Source organism: Nerophis lumbriciformis, linkage group LG09 (genome assembly GCF_033978685.3).
Source record: "Nerophis lumbriciformis linkage group LG09, RoL_Nlum_v2.1, whole genome shotgun sequence".
Classification (NCBI taxonomy): domain Eukaryota; kingdom Metazoa; phylum Chordata; class Actinopteri; order Syngnathiformes; family Syngnathidae; genus Nerophis; species Nerophis lumbriciformis.
The window spans coordinates 5,435,372-5,463,256 of record NC_084556.2 but is presented as its reverse complement, the minus strand read 5'-3'; the positions used below and the strand labels follow the sequence as shown (position 1 = coordinate 5,463,256).

Below are 27,885 nucleotides of genomic sequence, written 5' to 3'. Positions count from 1 at the left end.
TCAAACCCTAAACCGAGGTGAGCTTTTTTTCCAAATACGCCTGAATGGTCCTGCGTTTAATCCTTGATCACTATGCTAATGCATGAATCATCTCTCCCCGCCGCCATGGGAAGGCGTTCTGTCAAGTGAAGACCTTTCTTTCCATTTTCCTCTTTTAATATAACCCCCGCCCCGCCGAGGTCAGCGCCAGATTGCACTGTCAAGTGTGCGCGTCTGGCTTGTTGAGCAAATTCCAAACAACTCACTTTGCTATTCATCTAAAATCATCTCTTCGGTAATAAGCAAAACAAATACTTTTTTTTTTTTCTCCCCCCGCGCCAGCCTAATAAGATGAAGTAATGGAATGCTGCGGCAAATTGTTCATTCAGGCCTGGCACAAACAAGTAACATTAACACTGTGCCACTTGGTTCTTCAGAGGCCCCCCCAGCACGCCCTTAAAAAAATAAAAAATAAAAACACAATAAACCTCTGCTATCACAGCAGAGTAAGATAAAATCCCTACTGGCACCTGTTTTGGGATCTGCATAAGTCCCGAAAATTTGACATCAAACCATGGTTTGGGTTTATTTTGAACATGCTTACAATTACAAACATGATACATCCCAATTTCCAGTTTCTCCTTTCAACATGTTCGAAAAGGAGTAGGAAGAAGCAGATCTTATTTTAATCCTACCCCTTTTTCCATTACATAGCAGCAGAGGTGGGTAGTAACGCGCTACATTTACTCCGTTACATCTACTTGAGTAACTTTTGGGATAAATTGTACTTCTAAGAGTAGTTTTAATGCAACTTACTTGTACTTTTACTTGAGTATATTTATAGAGAAGAAACGCTACTTTTACTCCGTTACTTTTATCTACATTCAGCTCGCTACTCGCTACTAATTTTTATCGATCTGTTAATGCACGCTTTGTTTGTTTTGGTCTGTCAGACAGACCTTCAAAGTGCCTGCCTTACTGGTGACGTTTCACTCCGTTCCACCAATAAAATGCAGTCACTAGTGACGTTTGACTCCGTTCCACCAATCAGATGCAGTCACTGGTGACGTTGGACCAATCAAACAGAGCCAGGCGGTCACATGACCTGACTTAAACAAGTGGAAAAACTTATTGGGGTGTTACCATTTAGTGGTCAATTGTACGGAATATGTACTGTACTGTGCAATCTACTAATAAAAGTTTCAATCAATCAATCAAAAGTGTGAAGGAAAAAAGACACTTTTTTATTTCAAACGTACATCCCGTCACAAGGCTAAAGACTGACTGCACAGTTCCTGTCTTCACAATAAAAGTGCCGCTCCATCGCGCCTGCGCTTTCAAAATAAGAGTCTCCGAAAGCCAGCGCAAACAAGCTAGCAAGCTACGGAATTTGCCGCCAATGTATTTCTTGTAAAGTGTGTGAAAACGAATATGGAAGCTGGACAAATAAGATACCAAAAACCAACCACTTTCATGTGGTATTAGAGAGAAAGGAGGAACTTTTTTTCTCCTGCATTTGAAAACGTGGACGTTAAGCACTGCTGTCTGAAAATGCAAGTCATCAGAATCAGGTAATACACCAACTTATATTCTTGTCAACATGAAAGAAAGGAATCTATATGTGTTAAACATGCATGTATATTCATTAAAACACCTTTAACATGTAAACAAAAACGGCAAAATAAATAAATATAAATGATATACTGTATATATCAATGTATGTGTATATATATATATATATATATATATATATATATATATATATATATATATATATATATATATATATATATATATATATATATATATAACGGGGGGTGCTTACAAACATCAGTTGTCTACCAATCTAAGGTAATACGCAAGGACATTAACACATCCGACACATATGTAGGATTAACCGAGGGAGAATTCAAAACCAGATGGAACAATCACAAGGCTTCTTTCAGGAACAAAAACCTGCGAAATACCACAGAACTCAGCAAACACATTTGGGACCTCAAAGACAATAATGTTGAATATTCAATAACATGGCAAATTCTTGCATCCAGCACACCTTACAATAGTGGTAATAAAAGATGCAACCTATGCTTGAAAGAGAAACTGTTTATTATTTACCGTCCAGACCTGGCATCCCTCAACAAGCGCAGCGAAATTGTAACAACATGCCGCCATAGACGGAAACACCTCCTAGGCAACACATGAGCCAATCACCACGCCCCTAGGCCAGCCTGTACCCACCCACTATGTGCCCTATATAAACCATGGTATGCGAATGCTCCCATTAAAATCTCCTGACGATTGAGGGTACCCCCCCTCATGAAACAGGCCTGTAGAGATGAAATAGTCTTGTGATTTTTTTTCCCACACATACATATATATATATATATATATATATATATATATATATATATATATATATATATATATATATATATATATATATATATGATATGTGTGTGTATGTTACTCATCAGTTACTCAGTACTTGAGTAGTTTTTTCACAACATACTTTTTACTTTTACTCAAGTAAATATTTGGGTGACTACTCATTACTTTTACTTGAGTAATTAATCTCTAAAGTAACAGTACTCTTACTTGAGTACAATTTCTGGCTACTCTACCCACCTCTGCATGGCAGTTGCAAACACTTACGTTCACTTCCTGTTCTCAATTCATTCATAATGTACTCCATAAATAATAGCGTTCAAAACATGAATAAATAAAAATTAAATAGTGAAGTAAGTTATATTTCGTATAGTGAGATGAATAAAAGTTCAGCATGTTTATCTTCTTCTTTCTATTTTGTAAACACTTTGAGTTTAAACAGTTTCTTAAATTGGATCATATTAGTAGTACATTGTTTATTAATCCCTTCCATAATTTAATTCCACATACTGATATACTTAAGGCAGTAATTTTCAACCACTGTGCCGCGGCATGTCGTGAGATATTGTCTGGTGTGTCGTGGGAAATTATGCAACTTCACCTAATTGGTCCAAAAAGTATTTTTTTGCAAATCAATAATCATAATAATGTGCCGTTGTCTAGTGCCTGTGCTTGGCAGGGTAATCTTGTAATACTCCACACCAGTAGGTGGCAGCAGGTAGTTCATTGCTTTGTAGAAGTCGGAACGCGTCGAGGATGTTTTGTCGTGATCCCAATATGCAGAGCACAGCGGGAGACAGTGTGCAGGTAAAAAGGTATGTAACACTTAAACCAAAAAATAACAAGGCCAGTCCCGCTAGGACAGGGGTCGGCAACCCAAAATGTTGAAAGAGCCTTATTGGACCAAAAATACAAAAACAAATCTGTCTGGAGCCGCAAAAAATTAAAAGCCATATTACATACAGATAGTGTGTCATGAGATATACATTGAATTAATATGACTTAAAGGAAACTAAATGAGCTCAAATATAGCTACAAATGAGGCATAATTATGCAATATGTACATATAGCTAGCCTAAATAGCATGTTAGCATCGATTAGCTCGCAGTCATGCAGTGACCAGATATGTCTGATTAGCACTCCACAAGTCAATAACATCAACAAAACTCACCTTTGTGGATTCATGCACAACGTTAAAAGTTTGGTGGACAACATGAGACAGAAAAATAAGTGGCATAAAACACGTCCTAGAAAGTCGCAGAAAGATATACATGTAAACAAGCTAAGGTGAGTTCAAGGACTGCCAAAATTAGTAGGACAAAAGGGCGCTCGCCAAATACTCGAATCAGTGAAGCATGTTTAATATAAACAGTGTGCGTTATAACAATTAGGGAGGTTTGTGTCATGTTTGTCCTCCTACAGAAACCATATTAAAACAAAAAATATATTTCTTTCCCCTCAACTTTTTCCATTTTTCATAAATTTTTGAAAAAGCTCCAGAGAGCCACTAGGGCGGCGCTAAAGAGCCGCATGCGGCTCTTGAGCCGCGGGTTGCCGACCCCTGCGCTAGGAAAAGGCACTGAAGCATAGGAATGGCTATGTAAAACAAAAGTAAAACTGAACTGGCTACAAAGTCAACAAACACAGAATGCTGGACGACAGCAAAAACTTACAGCGTGTGGAGCAAAGAGGAAGTCCACAAAGCACATCCCGTACATGACATGACAATCAACAATGTCCCCACATAGAAGGATAGCGTACGCACAACTTAAATAGTCTTGATTGCGAAAACAAAGCAGGTGCGGGCAATATCACTCAAAGGAAGGCGTGAAGCCAACAAAACAGGAAGGGTCACCAAAATAACAGCGCAAGACAAGAACTAAAGCACAACACACAGGAAAGCACAACAAACTCAAAATAAGGCACGACAACCTGGTGGAGTTTCATTGTTTAACCTTTTCTGCTGGTGGTGTGCCTCCGTATTTTTTTAATGACAAAAACGTGCCTTGGCTCAAAAAAGGTTGAAAAACACTGACTTAAGTTACCGTATTTTCCACACCATAAGCCGCCCTGGGTTATAAGCCGCGCCTTCAATGAACGGCATATTTCAAAACTTTGTCCACCTATAAGCCGCCCCGTGTTATAAGCCGCATCTAACCGCGCTAAAGGGAATGTCAAAAAAACAGTCAGATAGGTCAGTCAAACTTTAATAATATATTAAAAACCAGCGTTCTAACAACTCTGTTCACTCCCAAAATGTACGGTAATGTGCAAATGTGCAATCACAAACATAGTAAAATTCAAAATAGTGCAACTTAATGTTGCTCGAACGTTAATGTCACAACACACAAAATAAACATAACGCTCACTTTCTGAAGTTATTCTTCATTCATAAATCCCTCGAATTCTTCTCCTTCGGTGTCCGAATTAAAAAGTTGGGCGAATACGGGATCCAAAATGGCCGGCTCCGTCTCGTCGAAATCATTGCCTTCCGGAAAGCTCGGACCACAGTTGTGACCGAAATATCCGCCCAGGCATTTACGATCCACTGGCAGATGTTGGCGTATGTCGTCCGGCGCTGTCTCCCTGTCTTAGTGAAGGTGTGTTCGCCTTCGGTCATCCATTGTTCCCACGCCGTTCGCAGTCGTGCTTTAAATGCCCTGTTGACACCAATATCGAGCGGTTGGAGTTCTTTGGTTAATCCACCCGGAATGACGGCGAGTGTTGTATTTGTGTGCTTCACTTGTTTTTTGACACCATCTGTGATGTGGGCGCGCATGGAGTCGTATATCAACATGGAACACACAAAGGAAATGAAACGTAATACCCGCGCGCTTCTTCTTCTACGGGGGCGGGTGGTTGCTTACCATAGAAGAAGAAGCGCTTCCTCTTCTACGGGGGAAAAAAGATGGCGGCTGTTTACCGTAGTTGCGAGACCGAAACTTTATGAAAATAAATATTTATATTAATCCATATATAAGGCGCACCGGGTTATAAGCCGCACTGTCAGCTTTTGTGAAAATGTGTGGTTTTTAGGTGCGGCTTATAGTGCGGAAAATACGGTATATGCACATGCACCCTCCGCTGTTGCCATTTCTAATACAATGTGGCGTACTATTCTAGCATATTTGTCAGTAGACTCCATATGGAAGCCGCTAAAAACGACAACATGTCTGACGGTGAGAAGACGCAGTCGAAGTGGAGGCACGTAAATAAAACCGTCAGGAAGCGGCTTGAAGATGGTCTGTAATATATAATCTATGCAAAATTTGGACCAAAGACCCACCATTACATGTTATGTAGAACACAAGGAAGAATTTTAAATGCAGAAAAAAAAATCATAACATGACCCATTTTTACTAAGAGGCCCTGTTTTGTTAGGATTACACCGCTGAAGGTGCTTCCTCAGGCAGTTTCGCTCCCAGGGAAATGCCCTAAGAGAGGTAATGGAGCCGATCCCCGTGACAGCAGCTATCAGTCTCCTCGCTTCCCGTCAGCGAGAGTAAAGCGATGTGACACAAGCAACATGTTGCTTTTGTGGCGTTGTCACTTCCAATGTTTGGAGGGAGGTGTAAAGTCGTCATACCACGTCTTTCGGTTCCCGGAGGCTCCAAGCTTTTAGGTTGCATACAAGACATCGAATCAATAGCTCTCAAGGACTGAATTATGATGTCCCACATTGACGTTTTTACATCACATAAAGTGAGTAGTCAGTAGTAGTGAGTAATAGGTCTCAGTCCGGACGCTTTTTGTGGCAATTTCAAGAATTTTTTTGCAACCCAGTGATTATTTTTTTTAAACAAATTATTTGGCGTAGGAGTTTAAAGGGGAACATTATCACCAGACCTATGTAAGCGTCAATACAGGTAAAAGCCAGTAAATTAGAATATTTTGAAAAACTTGATTTATTTCAGTAATTGCATTCAAAAGGTGTAACTTGTACATTATATTTATTCATTGCACACAGACTGATGCATTCAAATGTTTATTTCATTTAATTTTGATGATTTGAAGTGGCAACAAATGAAAATCCAAAATTCCGTGTGTCACAAAATTAGAACATTACTTAAGGCTAATACAAAAAAGGGATTTTTAGAAATGTTGGCCAACTGAAAAGTATGAAAATGAAAAATATGAGCATGTGCAATACTCAATACTTGGTTGGAGCTCCTTTTGCCTCAATTACTGCGTTAATGCGGCGTGGCATGGAGTCGATGAGTTTCTGGCACTGCTCAGGTGTTATGAGAGCCCAGGTTGCTCTGATGGTGGCCTTCAACTCTTCTGCGTTTTTGGGTCTGGCATTCTGCATCTTCCTTTTCACAATACCCCACAGATTTTCTATGGGGCTAAGGTCAGGGGAGTTGGCGGGCCAATTTAGAACAGAAATACCATGGTCCGTAAACCAGGCACGGGTAGATTTTGCGCTGTGTGCAGGCGCCAAGTCCTGTTGGAACTTGAAATCTCCATCTCCATAGAGCAGGTCAGCAGCAGGAAGCATGAAGTGCTCTAAAACTTGCTGGTAGACGGCTGCGTTGACCCTGGATCTCAGGAAACAGAGTGGACCGACACCAGCAGATGACATGGCACCCCAAACCATCACCCAACCATGCAAATTTTGCATTTCCTTTGGAAATCGAGGTCCCAGAGTCTGGAGGAAGACAGGAGAGGCACAGGATCCACGTTGCCTGAAGTCTAGTGTAAAGTTTCCACCATCAGTGATGGTTTGGGGTACCATGTCATCTGCTGGTGTCGGTCCACTCTGTTTCCTGAGATCCAGGGTCAACGCAGCCGTCTACCAGCAAGTTTTAGAGCACTTCATGCTTCCTGCTGCTGACCTGCTCTATGGAGATGGAGATTTCAAGTTCCAACAGGACTTGGCGCCTGCACACAGCGCAAAATCTACCCGTTCCTGGTTTACGGACCATGGTATTTCTGTTCTAAATTGGCCCGCCAACTCCCCTGACCTTAGCCCCATAGAAAATCTGTGGGGTATTGTGAAAAGGAAGATGCAGAATGCCAGACCCAAAAACGCAGAAGAGTTGAAGGCCACTATCAGAGCAACCTGGGCTCTCATAACACCTGAGCAGTGCCAGAAACTCATCGACTCCATGCCACGCCGCATTAACGCAGTAATTGAGGCAAAAGGAGCTCCAACCAAGTATTGAGTATTGTACATGCTCATATTTTTCATTTTCATACTTTTCAGTTGGCCAACATTTCTAAAAATCCCTTTTTTGTATTAGCCTTAAGTAATATTCTAATTTTGTGACACACGGAATTTTGGATTTTCATTTGTTGCCACTTCAAATCATCAAAATTAAATGAAATAAACATTTGAATGCATCAGTCTGTGTGCAATGAATAAATATAATGTACAAGTTACACCTTTTGAATGCAATTACTGAAATAAATCAAGTTTTTCAAAATATTCTAATTTACTGGCTTTTACCTGTATATACCTTGATGTTGCAGAAAAAAGACCATATATTTTTTTAACCGATTTCCGAACTCTAAATGGGTGAATTTTGGCGAATTAAACGCCTTTCTATTATTCGCTCTCGGAAAGCAATCCGCCATTTTCTCACTTTCGTCGGTGTGTTGTCGGAGGGTGTAACAACACGAACAGGGACGGATTCAAGTTGCACCAGTGGCCCAAAGATGCGAAAGTGGCAAGAAATTGGACGAAATTTGTTCAAAATACGATATTGTGGGGGAAAGCCGACGAAATGGTCAGTCGTTTGTTCCGCACACTTTACCGACGAAAGCTATGCTACGACAGAGATGGCAAGAATGTGTGGATATCCTGCGACACTCAAAGCAGATGCTGACATCAACTCCAAAACTGGACAGATCAGCTTTCAGGAAAAGAGAGCGGATGAGGGTATGTCTACAGAATATATTAATTGATGAAAACTTTATTCATTACTCGCGGTTTTACGTAAATTATTATACATAAACTGTGTTTACCAATAATTTAGCTTAAAAACAATTATTTTTTTCAATCATTCGAGTACATTCGGGTAGTCTTGTGTAATGCAGTATTTTGTGTCTATTTAGGTATGGTTAACCTGAGTGCTGAAATCGTGGAAAAATATATGTTCTTAGCGCGCCTGAAATGGGCTGTCTGCACTCTCAAAGTGCATGTTGTTGCCAAATGTATTTCATATGCTGTAAACCTAGTTCATAGTTTTTTGTTTCCTTTAATGCCAAACAAACACATACCAATCGTTGGTTAGAAGGCGATCGCCGAATTGGTCCTCGCTTTCTCCCGTGTCGCTGGCTGTCGTGTCGTTTTCGTCGGTTTCGCTTGCATACGGTTCAAACCGATATGGCTCAATAGCTTCAGTTTCTTCTTCAATTTCGTTTTCGCTACCTGCGTCCCCACTACAACCATCCGTTTCAATACATGCGTAATCTGTTGAATCGCTTAAGCCGCTGAAATCCGAGTCTGAATCCGAGCTAATGTCGCTATACGTTGCTGTTCTTTCCGCCATGTTTGTTTGTATTGGCATCACTGTGTGACGTCACAGGAAAATGGACGGGTGTATATAACGATGGTTCAAATCAGGCACTTTGAAGCTTTTTTTAGGGATATTGCGTGATGGGTAAAATTTTGAAAAAAACTTCGAAAAATAAAATAAGTCTCTGGGAACTGATTTTTAATGGTTTTAACCCTTCTGAAATTGTGATAATGTTCCCCTTTAAGAGAAAACAGGGCAAGATGTCTATGGATGTTCTCATTCATCCAGGTCTTGGTGTTCTCAAGGCGTTCCATTGATCGCAACTGGACTCCAAACATTTGAATATAGTGGTTTATTCTAGCAATTAGATTTACAAGGTGACACTAACATAGTGTTGTCCCAATACCAATTATTTGGTACCGGTCCGGACTAAATTGCAATAAGAAACATATGTTTAATGTACCCTAAGATTTTTTGTTAAAATAAAGACAATAATGCAATTTTTTATGGTTCCCTTTATTTACAAAAGTACCGAAAAGTACAGAAATAATTTTGGTACCGGTACCGGTACCAACATATTGGTACCGGTACCGGTACAAATATGTTAGTGTGACAACACTAATTACCATATATATTATAAAGTAATGGATATTTTATGTCGTAGCAGTAGTAGTATTTATACCGTATTATTCGGAGTATAAGTCGCACCGGAGTATAAGTAGCACCTGCCTAAAATGCATAATAAAAAAGGAAAAAAACATATATAAATCGCACTGGAGCCCGGCCAAACTATGAAAAAAACTGCGACTTATAGTTCGAGAAGTGTTATCAATATTTTCATAATAACATTTGTATTTAAACAAACAGGCTAAAGAACAGCTTCTTCCCCAGGGCCATAACCATCCTGAACGGACTGCCCCATTGTCCCTCATAACTGCCTTCTCTTCGGTGCAATAACCCATTCCACCAACCACCCTGTTTTTGTTTTGTTTTTGTTTTTTTCATGTATATATTCATTTCACACCATATTCATTGCACTTCTACATTTTTTATATTTTTATATATTTGCACATTGTTTTTCTAGCATGCACACATCGCACTGTATGGAATGGCCTCAATCTCGTTACCTTGCGTAATGACAATAAAGCTGATTCTGATTCTGATTCTGATTCTGATTCTGATTTATTTTAATTTCCTCATATGAAAATTCATCAAAACCAAAACAAAAATAGTAATATATATTTTATCCTATAGCAATAGTTGTATTAGTAATTATTTGCGGAGTTATTATAGATATTTCAATACAACATGTTTATTTATACAAAAAAAATAAAAAAATAATGCCTCCAAAAGAGGAAATTTATCAAAAATTATTTCATATTAATGTGAAATTATACATCACATTTTATCATATTAAAACATATAACAAATATATGAAAAAATACAGTGGCTTTGGTTACAGTTTGTCATATATAATGCACATAATGTCCAAAAGAGGAAATGTATAAAACATTATTTCATATTAATGTGAAATTATGCATCACATTTTATCATATTAAAACATAAAAAAATATATGAAAAAATACAGTGGCTTTGGTTACAGTTTGTCATATAATCTATACATGATAAATCAAATAAGAAAAACAATAATAAAGACTTATTACAGAAAGAATATGATACTTCCTCTGTACGTATCTGAATTTTGTGAATAGACCAAAAATATACGAATAATAATAATCTAATAAAAAGAAAGTAAGGACTCTAACATGTTGGTTACTTTCTTAAACGACATGATGCAGAGCATGGTCTCTTGGCGCAGTAACAAGACATGCCAAGTGGGAAAGCCGGCTAATTACAAGCAGCGAGCGACTGGGTCTCACTTTCAGCCCGCAGAGTCAAACACTGCGGTCGACCTCAATCAGGAAAAGGTTGCTGAAGAGGCACCCGCCGCCTGTTAAACACGCCACGCCCGACCGCCATACGGTCGTTTCTGTCAAAAGTGCGAGACGTGCAGAAGTTCTATCGGTACTCTTTTGTCCTCCTCCTTTCGGGCCTTCATCTTGTAATTACGCCAGGCGCTCTCAAATTGACCGGCGACCGATAAAAAGACTTTTAGCACAAACCCGCCTGACTTTCATCCACTTTTTTTCCTAATTGCGCTTTTTTTGATGACTAATTTGGCTATTTTCGTTTTTCATGGAACGTTCTCTGACTAGCGCATGAAGCATTTAAACCTGCAAAAGTGGAGCAAGTGAATTATGCACATCAATGCTGTAAGCCGTTCAGCATCTCAGGTGTTTGATTCCAGGCTTTGACTATAACAGAGCTCTTGAATTTTCAAAGAATGATGAACGATCGAGCTAGATAAAGGGCCGGTCAGGTCCTGTGGTTTGATGATCTTAAAGTGTAAAAACCTTCATTAAAATACCATAACTAAAACCCTCAGCTGATTAAATTATGTGCCAATTTGTGGGTATGATGATAAAGTTCCTGTTCACCTGTTTCTGTTCACCTGATACACACAGTGTTGGGACTAACGCGTTACAAAGTAACTAGTAATCTAAATATCTGCTTGACTTACGATTTCAAAACAAATTAAAGCTGCAAGCAGCATTGGTCGGGCCCGTGTATTTGGCAGGTGCTCGTCCTAAGTGTCCCAATACTTTTGTCAAGTGTTAGTCCCAAGTTTCCCAATACTTTTGTCAAGTTGTAGTCATAAGTGTCCCAATACCTTTGTCTACAGTTTGTCCGAAGTGTCCCAATACTTTCATCCAGTTTTCGTCCTAAGTGTCCCAATACTTTTGTCCAGTGGTAGTCTTAAGTGTCCCAAAACTTTTGTCAACTTTTAGTCTGAAGTGTCCCAATACTTTTGTCCAGTGTACCTACCTTGTCTGCATTGTGTGGGCACGCTGGTGCTTCCTGCTTTTAAGCAGCCATCTTGAAATAACAGCAGCGCAGCAGCATCAGCGCAGCGGTTCTTTGAAGGGTCATAAAATCAAAACCGGAGCAGTTAGAAAAACGCTGTTCTATACTTTTATACACAAGGGTTTAATCTCTCTCCTGTGTTAGTTTGAAGCCGAAACGAGTAACACGCTCATAGGAGATAGTTTTTGAAGGAAGGTGACCGGTTTTTACAAAAAATTTGTGTTGAAGGGGGAATAGCAAACTTCCTGTAGATTTCTGCTGGGGGTTGTCAATTTATGAAATGTAGGTCTAAGTGAGACCTACGGAGAGGTTTTTGTTTCATGTCTGTCCGACCTTCCAAGTGGGAGTTACAGGCAGTTTTGTCATTTTTTTCTTCCGAGGAGCAGTTTTTTCTCCGTTTTATTCAAAAATTGCTCTAGAGCGCAATTTTGAGATTTGGGGTTAGGTTTTTTTATTAGATCGCAATTTTTGCCAGTCCTGATGTGTGCGTTCAGTTCGGTGTGTTTTGAAGCGTGTTAAGGGGGTCAAATTACAGCTCAAAGAGGCAAAAGTTACTGTTTTTAGTACTTTTTTGTCTTGAAGGGGGAATTGCCAACTTCCTGTTGATTTTTGCCCAAGAATATACTATTATGAAATCTAGGTCTAAGTCAGACCTACATAAAGGTTTTTGTTTCATGTCTCTTCGACCTTCCTAGTGAGAGTTACAGGCAGTCTAGTTTTTTTTTTTCCTAGGGGGCGCTAGAGCGCAATTTAGAGTTTTGGGGTTTGGTTTTTTGATAAAAAGTTTTGCCGTATATTACTGATGTGTGTGTAAAATTTGGTGAGTTTTGAAGTATGCTAAGGGGGTCAAATTACAGCGCAAAGTTGCGGAAGAATAATAATAAAAATTCAATAGGTCCTTATGTCCCATTGCATAAGGACTCCCTGTGGGAGTCCTTATGCAATGGGCCATGCGGGCCCTAATTATCAAATTGTAGACTGTAAAATTGACAATAGATTTCACGGTTAAATTCCGCCGACTGAGTTTTTTTTTTACCGTAAAATCAACTTTGGTACTGTTTTTTTCCCCATATACAGTAAAACACTAAAACATAAAAAAATAAAAATAAAACACAAACAAAAACCTTAAAACAAAAAGATTTTATGGTAAAAAATAAAAATAAACAAAACTGACAGCTCTGTTGCTTGAATTTTACCGCTAAAAACAGTGCTAGTATGTTTCCATTCCATTCCATTTATAAAAAATGTGTATATGCTGTAAAAAAAAATCCACTGCTCTTATTGTAAAATTCTGGTACTGAGCTGCCAGTTTTTAAAGTAAAATTTAAATATTTTTTTTGCAGCTTATGTAAAAAAATATATTGTTAATGTATTATATATATATCGGCGGCGGCGGCGATCACTCGACACGAGTATGATTGTACTCCTGTTGGTGGGATTGCCTTCAGGAGAACGCCTGTGCGTGGAATCTTTTAAAGTGGGGAGACTGGTGCACAGACAGCCACCACACTGTCCTTGGCAAAGAGAAGGCCATGGTCCAATGGCAAGGGGAGCAAGACAATTGGGGGCCCATCTTTGCTGCAGCCTTCTTCCGCCTTTGTGACCGTATATATATATATATATATACCGTATTTTCCGCACTATAAGGCGCACCGGATTATTAGCCGCACCTTCAATGAATGGCATATTTCATAACTTTGTCCACCAATAAGCCGCCCCGGACTATAAGCCGCGCCTACGCTGCGCTAAAGGGAATGTCAAAAAAACAGTCAGATAGGTCAGTCAAACTTTAATAATATATTAAAAACCAGCGTTCTAACAACTCTGTTCACTCCCAAAATGTACGCAAATGTGCAATCACAAACATAGTAAAATTCAAAATAGTGCAGAGCAATAGCAACATAATGTTGCTCGAACGTTAATGTCACAACACACAAAATAAACATAGCGCTCACTTTCTGAAGTTATTCTTCATTCGTAAATCCTTCGTCTTCGGTGTCCGAAGTGAAAAGTTGGGCAAATTTACGATCCACTGGCAGATGTTGGCGTCGTCTGGCGCTGCCTCCTCGTCTTAGTGAAGGTGTGTTCGCCTTCTGTCATCCATTGTTCCCACGCAGTTAGCAGTCTAGCTTCGAATGCCCTGTTGACACCAATATCTAGCGGCTGGAGGTCTTTTGTCAATCCACCCGGAATGACGGCGAGTATTGAATTAAGCGCGTAAGCGTGTCTCTCAATGTGCTGTTATGAGCTAGCAACTATAACAACTACACTACCCAGCATGCAACGATAGTTACGAGCATGCGCGGTAGCCCTGAGAAGCGTTGTTGTATGCTGGCAGTTAGCACGCTGTGAGTAAACGTTGAGAACTCAGTTAACACGCCTCGTCTGCATTATTTATAATTAGACAGACAACACACTTAATAGGAGCCATTTTGGGGTCTTTACATAAACACACAAATGGAAATGAAACGTCACATATCCCAGCATGCACCGCGCGCTTCTTCTACGGGGAAAAAAGATGGCGGCTGTTTACCGTAGTTGCGAGACCTAAACTTTATGAAAATGAATCTTAATATTTATCCATATATAAAGCGCACCGGGTTATAAGGCGCACTGTCAGCTTTTGAGAAAATTTGTGGTTTTTAGGTGCGCCTTATAGTGCGGAAAATACGGTATATATATATATATATATATATATATATATATATATATATATATATATATATATATATATATATATATATATATATATATATATCAGAGGTGGGTAGAGTAGCCAGAAATTGTACTCAAGTAAGAGTACTGTTACTTTAGAGATTTATTACTCAAGTAAAAGTAAGGAGTAGTCACCCAAATATTTACTTGAGTAAAAGTAAAAAGTATGTTTTGAAAAAACTACTCAAGTACTGAGTAACTGATGAGTAACATACACACACACACACACACATATATATATATATATATATATATATATATATATATATATATATACACACACATATATACAGTATATAATTTATATTTATTTATTTTGCCGTTTTTGTTTACATGTTAAAGGTGTTTTAATGAATATACATGCATGTTTAACACATATAGATTCCTTTCTTTCATGAAGACAAGAATATAAGTTGGTGTATTACCTGATTCTGATGACTTGCATTGATTGTAATCAGACAGTAGTGCTGATAGCGTCCACGTTTTCAAATGGAGGAGAAAAAAAGTTCCTCCTTTCTGTCTAATACCACATGAAAGTGGTTGGTTTTTGGCATTTTATTTGTCCAGCTTCCATATTCGTTTTTATACACTTTACAATAAATACATTGGCGGCAAACTCCGTAGCTTGCTAGCTTGTTTGCGCTGACTCTTGTTTTGAAAGCGCAGGCGCGATGGAGCGGCACTTTTATTGTGAAGACAGGAACTGTGCAGTCAGTCTTTAGGCTTTTGACGGGAAGTACGGTTGAAATAAAAAAAGGGTCTTTTTTCCTTCACATTTTTGATTGATTGATTGAAACTTTTATTAGTAGATTGCACAGTACATATTCCGTACAATTGACCACTAAATGGTAAGACCCGAATAAGTTTTTCAACTTGTTTAAGTCAGGTCATGTGACCGCCTGGCTCTGTTTGATTGGTCCAACGTCACCAGTGACTGCATCTGATTGGTGGAACGGAGTGAACGTCACCAGTGACTGTATTTGTTGAAACGCAGGCACTATGACAGACCAAAACAAACAAAGCGTGCATTAACAGATCGATAAAAATTAGTAGCGAGTAGCGAGCTGAATGTAGATAAAAGTAGCGGAGTAAAAGTAGCGTTTCTTCTCTATAAATATACTCAAGTAAAAGTAAAAGTATGTTGCATTAAAACTACTCTTAGAAGTACAATTTATCCCAAAAGTTACTCAAGTAGATGTAACGGAGTAAATGTAGCGCGTTACTACCCACCTCTGATATATATATATATATATATATATATATATATATATATATATATATATATATATATATAAATATTGTTGCGTTTGGACCAGTTGTTCCTCCCAGGGAATCCAAGTTTCTGGTCGCTCGCTCCCAAGCTCTTTACGACACTTAAAGCTGAGTAAAAGAACCACCAGAGACAGAATAGGTATTTTGTATATATTTGCAAAGCTTTGTAAATACATTGAGACCAGTCCAGCATAGAACATTCAATCGCGCCGCCAAGATGGTCTGCCCCCCCTTGAAAAACCCTCTCCCCTCTTAAGTCTCTCTCCCTCCCACCCTCGCAGTCATGTCCCTCCAGCCCAAAACACATGCCCATTGTCCTCCGCACCTGGACATAAGGCTAGATAAGAGAAAGGAGTATCTCTCTTTCTTACATTCCTCACTCAAGGTTAAGCACACAGTATTTGCAGACAACCAAAAGACCACAATTGGAAGAAAAACACTAGCTGTTTTGTAATATGATTATAATTATAAAAGAAGTAACACTTAAATTCGGATATATGTAAATATCTGCCTCCGACAATATATATTATATATATATATATATATATATATATATATATATATATATATATATATATATATATATATATATATATATATATATACATGTATATTCATATATTACTTATTGTTAAAAGCGGCCCTCTGAGGGAAACCATAACTGCGATGTGGCCCTCGATGAAAAAGAGTTTGACACCCCTGACCTAGTTTATACTCCGTTGACAAGGGACCGATGACGTTAGCGGACGGTTGATGACGATTTTACCCAGAATACACTTGGAGAAAACATTGTCGATCCACTTGTAAATTTGCACGTTGCAAAGTGAAAATAAAGCCAGTCGTACAGCACAACATTTTATTAAAACGCCTACTAGATCACTAAAGTCCGTCTTGTAAAGTTTTTAGCACCCATGACTCATCCTGACTGGGGCACCCAATAAGGCCAGCTCCTTTATTGATGTTGAATATAATAAAACTGTTTGCATGGATGAGAGTCAGCACCTCCAAGTCCGAGTCCATGGTTCTCGCCCGGAAAAGGGTGGAGTGCCATCTCCGGGTTGGGGAGGAGATCTTGCCCCAAGTGGAGGAGTTCAAGTACCTCGGAGTCTTGTTCACGAGTGAGGGAAGAGTGGATCGTGAGATCGACAGGCGGATCGGTGCGGCGTCTTCAGTTATGCGGACGCTGTATCGATCCGTTGTGGTGAAGAAGGAGCTGAGCCGGAAGGCAAAGCTCTCAATTTACCGGTCGATCTACGTTCCCACCCTCACCTATGGTCATGAGCTTTGGGTTATGACCGAAAGGACAAGATCACGGGTACAAGCGACCGAAATGAGTTTCCTCCGCCGGGTGGCGGGGCTCTCCCTTAGAGATAGGGTGAGAAGCTCTGCCATCCGGGGGGAGCTCAAAGTAAAGCCGCTGCTCCTCCACATCGAGAGGAGCCAGATGAGGTGGTTCGGGCATCTGGTCAGGATGCCACCCGAACGCCTCCCTAGGGAGGTGTTTAGGGCACGTCCGACCGGTAGGAGGCCACAGGGAAGACCCAGGACACGTTGGGAAGATTATGTCTCCCGGCTGGCCTGGGAACGCCTCGGGGTCCCACAGGAAGAGCTGGACGAAGTGGCTGGGGAGAGGGAAGTCTGGGCTTCCCTGCTTAGGCTGCTGCCCCCGCGACCCGACCTCGGATAAGCGGAAGAAGATGGATGGAGATGGATGGATGGATGTTTGCATGATCCGAGCTCCTCCGGGCCCAAGTCTTGGTAGGGGGCGCCGCCCTCCCAGCTCCCACTGTAGCTCCGCCCCTGATTTTCCCATCGGGACCGTGCTTTATGATGATGAAAAAAAAAAAAGTTTACCCCTGAGATAATAAAACTAACGTTCTCATATCTCTGTCTTCCTTGCAGCGACACTGGGAACACTGGACTTCAGTTTGCTGTACGACCAGGAGAACAATGCACTGCACTGCACCATCAACAAAGCCAAGGTAAGGCACCGTGATGACCATGCAGATTAATGGCAAAAAAACAAGTCACGGTTTTTCGATCAAGGAGCCTGTGAATTGATCATTTTGCTCATTAAAACGGTCAATAAAGCGGAAGTTTGCCAACTACACTCTGATTGTATCCCCTTGCGTATTGAAATGTTTGGGGGGGAAAACAACAGCCCCTGGATGAGTCCACCACGTCACAGCGGACAGATTTTATTTTTAAGGCTTGGCTACGCATCTTAAAATAAATTAAAATAAACCCCGGGGCTCTGCCAACTATTTGTCAGTAAGCTACAGATACGTTTTATCATTTTTTTTAGTTTGTCTTCAGCAAACAGGCTAACTTAGCAGGTTGTTCAAATGTGATTGTAATGTCAGCACTGGGTTTCACTCCCATTTTTCGGAGTATAAGTCGCACCGGAGTATAAGTCGCACCTGCCGAAAATGCATAATAAAAAAGGAAAAAAACATATATAAGTCGCACTGGAGCCCGGCCAAACTATGAAAAAAAACTGCGACTTATAGTCCGAAAAATACGGTACATTCGTATTGAAGTGTATTTCTGGTCTTGTTGTTGTTCGTTGTTTAGTCTTTATTTGAAGAGAAACATTAAGCTCCGACATCCTCGTCCGGACAGAAGGCTGACACGGCAGTGCGGCTGGATCAAAAGAGACGTCGGAGAAGCTTTACTCGACCAAAAGTTGCTTTATTACAAGCGAGCGTCGTTATACAGGACTGCAGTTTTCCTGGAGGAGCTCAGGTCAAAAATGAAGGACTCCTAATCTGGAAAAGCCAAACCATCAGTTGTATATTCCTTCTTTCTCTGTCTGGGTGTGTGCTAAGTCAGGACAGCACAACCTGACCATGTAAGGAGATGTTTGTGTGTAGTGACTGGGAAGACAACAGATGTATACCATAACTTGTAGATTGACGTTTAAGATAAACATGGAATCTCTAGAGCAGTGGTTCTTAACCTGGGTTCGATCGAACCCTAGGGGTTCGGTGAGTCGGCTTCAGGGGTTCGGCGGAGGTCAAAACACACCCGACTCATCGTGTAAATACAAACTTCTCCCTATCAACGTGTTACGGATACGGCAACAGCTGACTGATTTTCAGGTGTCATTTGTTGTGAGTTTATGCACTGTGTTGGTTTTGTTCTTTGAACAAGGTGATGTTCATGCACGCTTCATTTTGTGCACCAGTAAAAAAACATGGTAACACTTTAGTATGGGGAACATACTCACCATTAAGTAGTTGCTTATCAACATGCAAATTAGTAACATATTGGCTCTTAACTAGTCATTATTAAGTACTTATTAATGCCTTATTCGGCATGGCCTTATTATAACCCTAACCCTCTAACCCTCTAACCCTGACCCTAACCCTAACCCAGGGGTCGGCAACCTTTACCAGTCAAAGAGCCATTTTGACCAGTTTCACAAATTATAGAAAACAATGGGAGCCGCAAAAAAAATTTTTAATTTTAAATGAAATAACACTGCATACGAAGTTTTTTTTTTTTTGCTTTGTGCTATGTATAACCAGGGGTCTCAGACACGCTGCCCACACCTTTATGTGGAATTTGAATGCTGGTGCGGCACGCGAGTTTTAATTGAATGGCGCTTGTCAGCGTCATGCGTGCCGTGATGGTACAGCATATAGCACCCACTACAGTCAGCGTGCCTGATCAGCCACACGTTGTGTGGGGCTTCCGCTTTGCTCACGTAGGTAACAGCAAGGCATACTTGGTCAACAACCACACAGCTCACACTGACGGTGGCGGTATAAAAAAAACAACTTTAACACTCTTACTAATAATGCGCCACACTGTGAACCCACACCAAACAAGAATGACAAACAAATTTCGGGAGAACATCTGCACCGTAACACAACATAAACACAACAGGACAAATACCCAGAATCCCATGTATATGTTGTATATTGTTTAACAATTGTTGGGCTGGCACTCTGTTAATACAGATTGTAGAGGGCGCCAAATGTTGTACCATCATGGCACGTCCTTATTATAGCCGTAAGGGTGAAAATCGGTCAATATTAATCCCGGGAGTTTTCTGCGAGAGGCACTGAAATCCGGAAGTCTCACGGGAAAATTGGAGGGTTCAGCAAGTAAGCTGCTGAGCCGCATCAGAGTGATCAAAGAGCCGCATGCGGCTCCGGAGGCGCGGGTTGCCGACCCCTGCCCTAACCAAATAACTCTAAATGAAGTCTTTATTACTTAGAATATGTTCCCCTAGTGTCCAAATAACTCTAAATTATGTCTTTGTTACTTAGAATATGTTCCCCATACTAAAGTGTTACCAAAAACTTGAATTTGAAAAAAAAAACATTTTATTTTTCACTAAAAAAGGGTTCGGTGAATGCGCATATGAAACTGGTGGGGTTCGGTACCTCCAACAAGGTTAAGAACCACTGCTCTAGAGCTATAACTTTTGCATTCCGAAGCCTGGTTTTATTGCTTCTTCTCGTGAGAGAGCAATTCCAGTCCACATGCAAATATCAAACTAAGGGGTCTTATCTTATTATGTGCTCAAACTGAAATACCTCTATTTAATTAAACTTGGTGGTTTGCGCTCTCCAAGTTGGATGTAAATCTTCACCATAAGCAAAACCTGATATGAGTTAATTAATTCACTTCAGTATATAATAAATTCAATCTTTATCAATCAATCTTTATTTATATAGCCCTAAATCACAAGTGTCTCAAAGGGCTGCACAAGCCACAACGACATCCTCGGTACAAAGCCCACATACGGGCAAGGAAAAACTCACCCCAGTGGGACGTCGATGTGAATGACTATGAGAAACCTTGGAGAGGACCGCATATGTGGGTAACCCCCCCCCCTCTAGGGGAGACCGAAAGCAATGGATGTCGAGTGGGTCTGACATAATATTGTGAGAGTCCAGTCCATAGTGGATCCAACATAATAGTAAGAGTCCAGTCCATAGTGGGGCCAGCAGGACACCATCCCGAGCGGAGACGGGTCAGCAGCGTAGAGATGTTCCCAGCCGATGCACAGGCGAGCGGTCCACCCCGGGTCCCGACTCTGGACAGCCAGCACTTCATCCATGGCCACCGGACCTGTGCCCCCCCCCCCTCAAGGAAAAGGGGAGCAAAGGAGAAAAGAAAAGAAACGGCAGATCAACTGGTCTAACAGGGGGGCTATTTAAAGGCTAGAGTATACAAATGAGTTTTAAGATGGGACTTAAATGCTTCTACTGAGGTAGCATCTCTAATTGTTACCGGGAGGGCATTCCATAGTACTGGAGCCCGAATAGAAAACGCTCTATAGCCCGCAGACTATTTTTTGGGCTCTGGGAATCACTAATAAGCCGGAGTTCTTTGAACGCAGATTTCTTGCCGGGACATATGGTACAATGCAATCGACAAGATAGGACGGAGCTAGACCGTGTAGTATTTTATACGTAAGTAGTAAAACCTTAAAGTCACTTCTTAAGTGCACAGGAAGCCAGTGCAGGTGAGCCAGTATAGGCGTAATATGATCAAACTTTCTTGTTCTTGTCAAAAGTCTAGCAGCCGCATTTTGTACCAACTGTAATCTTTTAATGCTAGACATAGGGAGACCCGAAAATAATACGTTACAGTAATCGAGACGAGACGTAACGAACGCATGAATAATGATCTCAGCGTCGCTAGTGGATAAAATAGAACGAATTTTAGCGATATTACGGAGATGAAAGAAGGCCGTTTTAGTAACACTCTTAATGTGTGATTCAAACGAGAGAGTTGGGTCGAAGATAATACCCAGATTCTTTACTGAATGAGAAATTGCATCTCTTAGTACCGTATTTTTCGGAGTATAAGTCGCTCCGGAGTATGAGTCGCACTGGCCGAAAATGCATAATAAAGAAGGAAAAAAACATATATAAGTCGCACTGGAGTATAAGTCACATAGTGAACAATAGGCTGAATAAGTGTACATTATATGAGGCATAAATAACCAACTGAGAACGTGCCTGCTATGTTAAAGGCCTAGTGAAATGAATTTTTTTTATTTAAACGGGGACAGCAGATCCATTCTATGTGTCATACTTGATCATTTCGCGATATTGCCATATTTTTGCTGAAAGGATTTAGTATAGAACAACGACGATAAAGTTCGCAACTTTTGGTCGCTGATTAAAAAAAAGCCTTGCCTGTACCGGAAGTAGCGTGACGTCACAAGTTGAAAGTCTCCTCACATTTCCCCATTGTTTACACCAGCAGCGAGAGCGATTAGAACCGAGAAAGCGACGATCACTCCATTAATTTGAGCCAGGATGAAAGATTCGTGGATGAGGAACGTGAGAGTGAAGTATTTTCCTAACCATGCTGAACACCCTCTCTGATGATGCATTCTGCTTTGTCTCCTTGTTGTGTGCGCAGTTGTGCACTGCACTCTCTAAAAGCCCTAGATGTTATTGTCACATATGCATGTACAGTAGATGGCAGTATTGTCCTGTTTAAGAGTGTCACAACATTGCTGTTTACAGCAGACTAACTGCTTTACGGTAGACGAAAACGTGACTGCTGTTGTTGTGTGTTATTACCACGCTGGGAGGACGTTAATGAAACTGCCTAACAATAAACCCACGTAAGAAACCAAGAACTCGCCCTCGATCATTCTACAGTTATAACGTGATTGGGCAGGCACGCTGTTTATATTGTGGGAAAGCGGACGTGAAAACAGGCTGTCGACACGTCACTCAGGTCCGCCTGAATTTCGGGAGATTTTCGGGAGAAAATTTGTCCCGGGAGGTTTTCGGGAGAGGCGCTGAATTTCGGGAGTCTCCCGGAAAATCCGGGAGGGTTGGCAAGTATGGTGGCACCTTTGACTGGTTTAACATGACAAATAGTACTATAACATGGGACCTTTAAGCTCTTTGTGTGTTATAAATATGAAAGATCAATTACTTACTGAAATTGCTAATTTACTGGAGGTGACGGATCTTGACTTTTTCTCTTTCCGGGTGCGTGAACGGTAAACAACAGCAAGGGACTGGGGGGGGTCTAATCAGAATTAGCATAAAGCTTCTGACATACTTCCAATATGTTTCCTACGTCAATAATAACACAAATATGTTCGCAGATGTCACGCTACACATCCTACACACTGCAAGATAACACGCAGCGAGAGATCTATTTCCACTCCAGCAGGCGCTAATTATTTGTAAAAGCATATTGCGCCACACCAGCAGCACTGATCCGTAACATGAGCAGTAGCACATAAATGGGGAGAACACAGACGTATGCATCTGATTCATGTTAAATGCCAACTGCGACGAGGCTCTTCCATTCACGCTATTAATAGCGTAGACCTTTATTTGTTAATTCACTGGCTTTTTCAGTAGAATTCCATATAAGTGCAGCGAGGCACCCCCTGCAAGTTTTTCTAATGATTCAAATCTCTTTGCCGAGGCATTAATCTAGACTGACATGTATAAGAGCTCAGTCTACAGTAGAAATTACTTCCTCCCGCTACCTGGACTATCTGCCGACCCCCGATACCATCTTTGTACTCTCTGGGAGGGAGAGGAAATACACAAGCGGTATTATTTATGCCACACCAGTGGCTTTTTTTTTTTTTAGCTTTGTCACAAGCAAAACTTTTGGAAAAGTTGGCCTAGGTTTTGGTCTTAGGCTTCCAAACATAAGTTTGATATGTGTCGATAAGTGATAAGGTTAGTTCAACATTTATTAACGCTAACATGTGTCCATAATCAGGAGCTTCGACACTTATTTACGCCAACCTGTGTCCAAAATCGGCAGCACCTATTTATGATAGCCCGTGTCCGAAATCAGAAGCGTCAACACTGATTTACACCAACCTGTGTCTGAAATCAGGAGCTTGAACACTGATTTATGTCAACCTGTGTTTGAAATGAGGAGTTTCGAGACTTATTCACCCCAATCTCTGTCAGAAATCAGGAGCTTCATCACTTATTTACACCAACCTGTGTCTAAAATCAGGAGCTTGAACACTGATTAACAGCGACAATCTTTAAAATCAGGAGCTTCGACACTTATTAACGCTAACGTGTGTCTGAAATCTGTAGTCTCGACACTTATTTACCCCAATCTCTGTCAGAAATCAGGAGCTTCATCACTTATTTACACCAACCTGTGTCTAAAATCAGGAGCTTGAACACTGATTAACAGCGACAATCTTTAAAATCAGGAGCTTCGACACTTATTAACGCTAACGTGTGTCTGAAATCTGTAGTCTCGACACTTATTTACCCCAACCTCTGTCTGAAATCAGGAGCTTCAACACCTATTTATGCCAACCTGTGTCTGAAATCAGGAGCTTGAACACTTATTTATGTCAACCTGTGTTTGAAATGAGGAGCTTCAAGACTTATTTATCCCGTTTAGTTTGCAAATACATCAAAGATGCTATTATAATCCATTTCTAATGGATACAGCTTTGGCCTGGACAAGAGGTCATCAGGTGGTACCCAACGTTCACCGAGTGTTTCGACCCTTAACCACAACACTCTCCGGTTGGTGGGTCAGCAGTGATTGGCCAGATCACTGCCCCTCTCATCCAGGCTTCCAGCTATTGTCCTCTCTTTTATGCCAGAGCCAACAGGAGGCTCTCTCTGCCGCTTTTCCCAGCCTACGAACGGCTGTTTTCCTCAAGTGACCTCTCAATCCCACCTTTGTCATCAGATTCCACACTGATTGAGCAGGGAATCCTCGACATCCAACTTCCACTGTCATCAGCCATGCTGTCCACCCCTTGTCCCGGCAGTCCTGGACAAGTTGTTGGTACTTTGTTTTCTTCCTCTCTGCCGCTTCCTCATATCCCTCCTCCCACGGGACAGTAAGTTCCACCAGGATGATTTTCTTTCCCTCTGGGGACCACATAACTATGTCTGGTCTCAGAGTGGTGGACAGTACCGCCTCTGGGAAGAGGAGCTTCCTCCCCAGGTCGACCTCCATCTCCCATCCCTGGGCCAACTGCAGGAGGTTTTGCTTGGCTTGGCCTTGGACAACTGGTCTATGCTCAGCAGTGGCTTAGTTTTGGCTGGGTGTTTCTTTTTCCTCTCTTGCTCCAAGATGTCTGCGAGCATTAGCAACACCTTGTCATGTCAATCACTGTCTGAAATCAGGAGCTTTGACACGTTTTTTAATGGTAATCTGTGTCCAAAATCAGAAGCACCTATTTATGACAGCCTGTATCCAAAACCAGGAGCTTCAACACTGATTTAAGCTAGTATGTGTCTGAAATCAGAAGCGTTAACACCTAATTATGATAACCTGTGTCCAAAATCAGGAGTTTCAAAACGGATTAATGCCAACATATGTCCACAATCACGAGCATCAACACTTATTTATGATAACCTCTGTCCAGAATCACAAGCTTCAAAACAGATTTACGCCAACAAGTGTTCAAACTCAGGAGCGTCAACACCTAATTATGATAACATGTGACCTAAAGCAGGAGCATCAACACCGATTTATGATAACCTATGTCCGAAATCAAAAGCTTCAACACTGTTTTACACCAATCTGTGTCCAAAATCAGGAGCTTCATGACTTATTTACACCAACCTGTGTCTGAAATCAGGAGCTTGAACACTTATTTACAGCAACAATCATTAAAATCAGGAGCTTCGACACGTAACGCTAACTTCTATCTGAAATCAGGACCTTCTACGCTTATTTACGCCAACCTGTGTCTGAAATCAGGAGCTTGAACACTGATTTATGTCAACATGTGTTTGAAAAGAGGAGCTTCGAGACTTATTTACCCCAATTTATGTCTGAAATCAGGAGCTTTGACACTTAAAAAAAAATGGTAACCTGTGTCCAAAATCAGGAGCTTCAACACTTATTTATGCTAACCTTAAAGAGAGGAACCACCACCCCGGTCTGCCAATCCAGAGGTACCGCCATGCTCAGACAGTATGGGGTATCGGACTGTCTGATTGTGGCTGTCCGCTCCCTGTACGATCAGTGTCAGAGCTTGGTCCGCATTGCCAGCAGTAAGTCGGACACGTTTCCAGTGAGGGTTGAACTCCGCCAAGGCTGCCCTTTGTCACCGATTCTGTTCATAAATTTTATGGACAGAATTTGTAGGCGCAGTCAAGGCGTTGAGGGGATCCGGTTTGGTGGCTGCAGGATTGGTTCTCTGCTTTTTGCAGATGATGTGGTCCTGATGGCTTCATCTGGCCAGGATCTTCAGCTCTCACTGGATCGGTTCACAGCCGAGTGTGAAGCGACTGGGATGAGAATCAGCACCTCCAAGTTCGAGTTCATGGTTCTCGCCCGGAAAAGGGTGGAGTGACATCTCCGGGTTGGGGAGGAGACCCTGCCCCAAGTGGAGGAGTTCAAGTACCTCGGAGTCTTGTTCACGAGTGAGGGAAAAGTGGATCGTGAGATTGACAGGCGGATCGGTGCGGCATCTTCAGTAATGCGGACGCTGTATCGATCCGTTGTGGTGAAGAAGGAGCTGAGCCGGAAGGCAAAGCTCTAAATTTTCCGGTCGATCTATGTTCCCATCCTCACCTATGGTCATGAGCTTTGGGTTATGACCGAAAGGACAAGATCACAGGTACAGGCGGCCGAAATGAGTTTCCTCCGCCGGGTGGCGGGGCTCTCCCTTAGAGATAGGGTGAGAAGCTCTGCCATCTGGGGGGAGCTCAAAGTAAAGCCACTGCTCCTCCACATCGAGAGGAGCCAGATGAGGTGGTTCGGGCATCTGGTCAGGATGCCACCCGAACGCCTCCCTCGGGAGGTGTTTAGGGCACGTCCAACCGGTAGGAGGACACGGGGAAGACCCAGGACACGTTGGGAAGACTATGTCTCCCGACTGGCCTGGGAACGCCTCGGGATCCCCCGGGAGGAGCTGGACGAAGTGGCTGGGGAGAGGGAAGTCTGGGCTTCCCTGCTTAGGCTGCTGCCCCCGCGACCTGACCTCGGATAAGCGGAAGAAGATGGATGGATGCATGGAAAATGTCACTCTCATCAGTGAAGCATAAACACAAACATATTAAAAGTGGGCTTTCTAACAACTAGGAAGGTTTAAGTTGTGTTTTGTCCTCCTACAGAAACCATATTACAATTTTTTTTTTCCATTTCCATACATTTTTTAAAAAGCTCCATGCATTGAGTTTGAGACCCCCGATCTAGTAAATCCACTTCAGGAGGTTTCTTCCGCCCGGGTAGGTAGTGGTGATGACGCGGTAGTGTGGTTCCGACTTCCATTTCAGTGGTCATATTTCCTATCTCCTGTGTGTCATTCCGGGACAGCTTGAGCGGAGCCAAGGTGGCACTAGGCCTCTTGATTTATGACCAACGTTTTCCGGACTGACCGTTTTTTGGCCACCATCTCGCTCTATCCAGACAAGCCTCTTCTTTCTGGAATAACGACATGGACCATGAACTGAATCTGTCTCACTTAACTTTGTTGTTTCTTGACCAGGTCTTAAGTCTTCACCAGACATCAGTCTTTTTTTTTCCGTTTTTACAAAGACCCACCCTCACCGCCTCCGTCAAGCAGTCAACACTAAATGTTACCTCCATTACTCGCCCTGACTAAAGCAATTACCACCCCTGCCTTTCCTCCACCTTTTCATTCGAAGACAAATGATGTTATTTCCACATCCAGCCTGTCTTTTGTGCACGTGTTTCCAACCTACAAAAAAGAGGGGGGGGGGTTGTACCTTGATGACTCAAGCGTCACGCCCAGAAGGCTTCTTTACACTCTCACGTTATTGAAACAGTAACGATGCGCCATAATCATTGTCCGGTTCGTACCCAGGTTTATTTTGATCATTGCCCTAAGTGCATTAATCGGTTCCAGCCTGTAGCAGCGTTCCCAATCTTTACTAAACAGCGGCGCCACGTAGCTTTTCCTGGCGTTTACTATACCGCCCCAAGCATAGGCTCCAGCACACCCCCGTCACCCCGAAAGGTACAAGCGGTAGAAAATGGATGGATGAAAGCTAGGGTGACCAGGTGTCCGGATTTAGGCCGGACAGTCCGGATTTTTAATGCCTTGTCCGGCGTCCGGCGCAGCATCAAGCCGGACACGTATTTGTCCTCCTTTTTGAGGCACTAGGCTTGAAGAGCGGAGTTTTTTCATCTTTGCTGGGCTGCAGCGCAATAGCCAATCAAAGACCGTAAAAAATGCCCA

At 41.7% G+C, this 27,885-nt stretch overlaps 1 protein-coding gene across 4 annotated transcripts in view; it reads left to right on the top strand.

Annotated features, from left to right (window-relative positions):
- doc2b (double C2-like domains, beta) overlaps positions 1-27,885 on the top strand; it is a 367,984-nt gene that overhangs the window by 199,777 nt on the left and 140,322 nt on the right. For all 4 annotated transcript variants that reach the window (XM_061962748.2, XM_061962749.2, XM_061962747.2 and 1 more), the window contains one exon: positions 17,640-17,719. In XM_061962748.2, the coding sequence (XP_061818732.2) occupies positions 17,640-17,719 (80 nt within the window). The remainder of the gene's footprint in view (positions 1-17,639; positions 17,720-27,885) is intronic.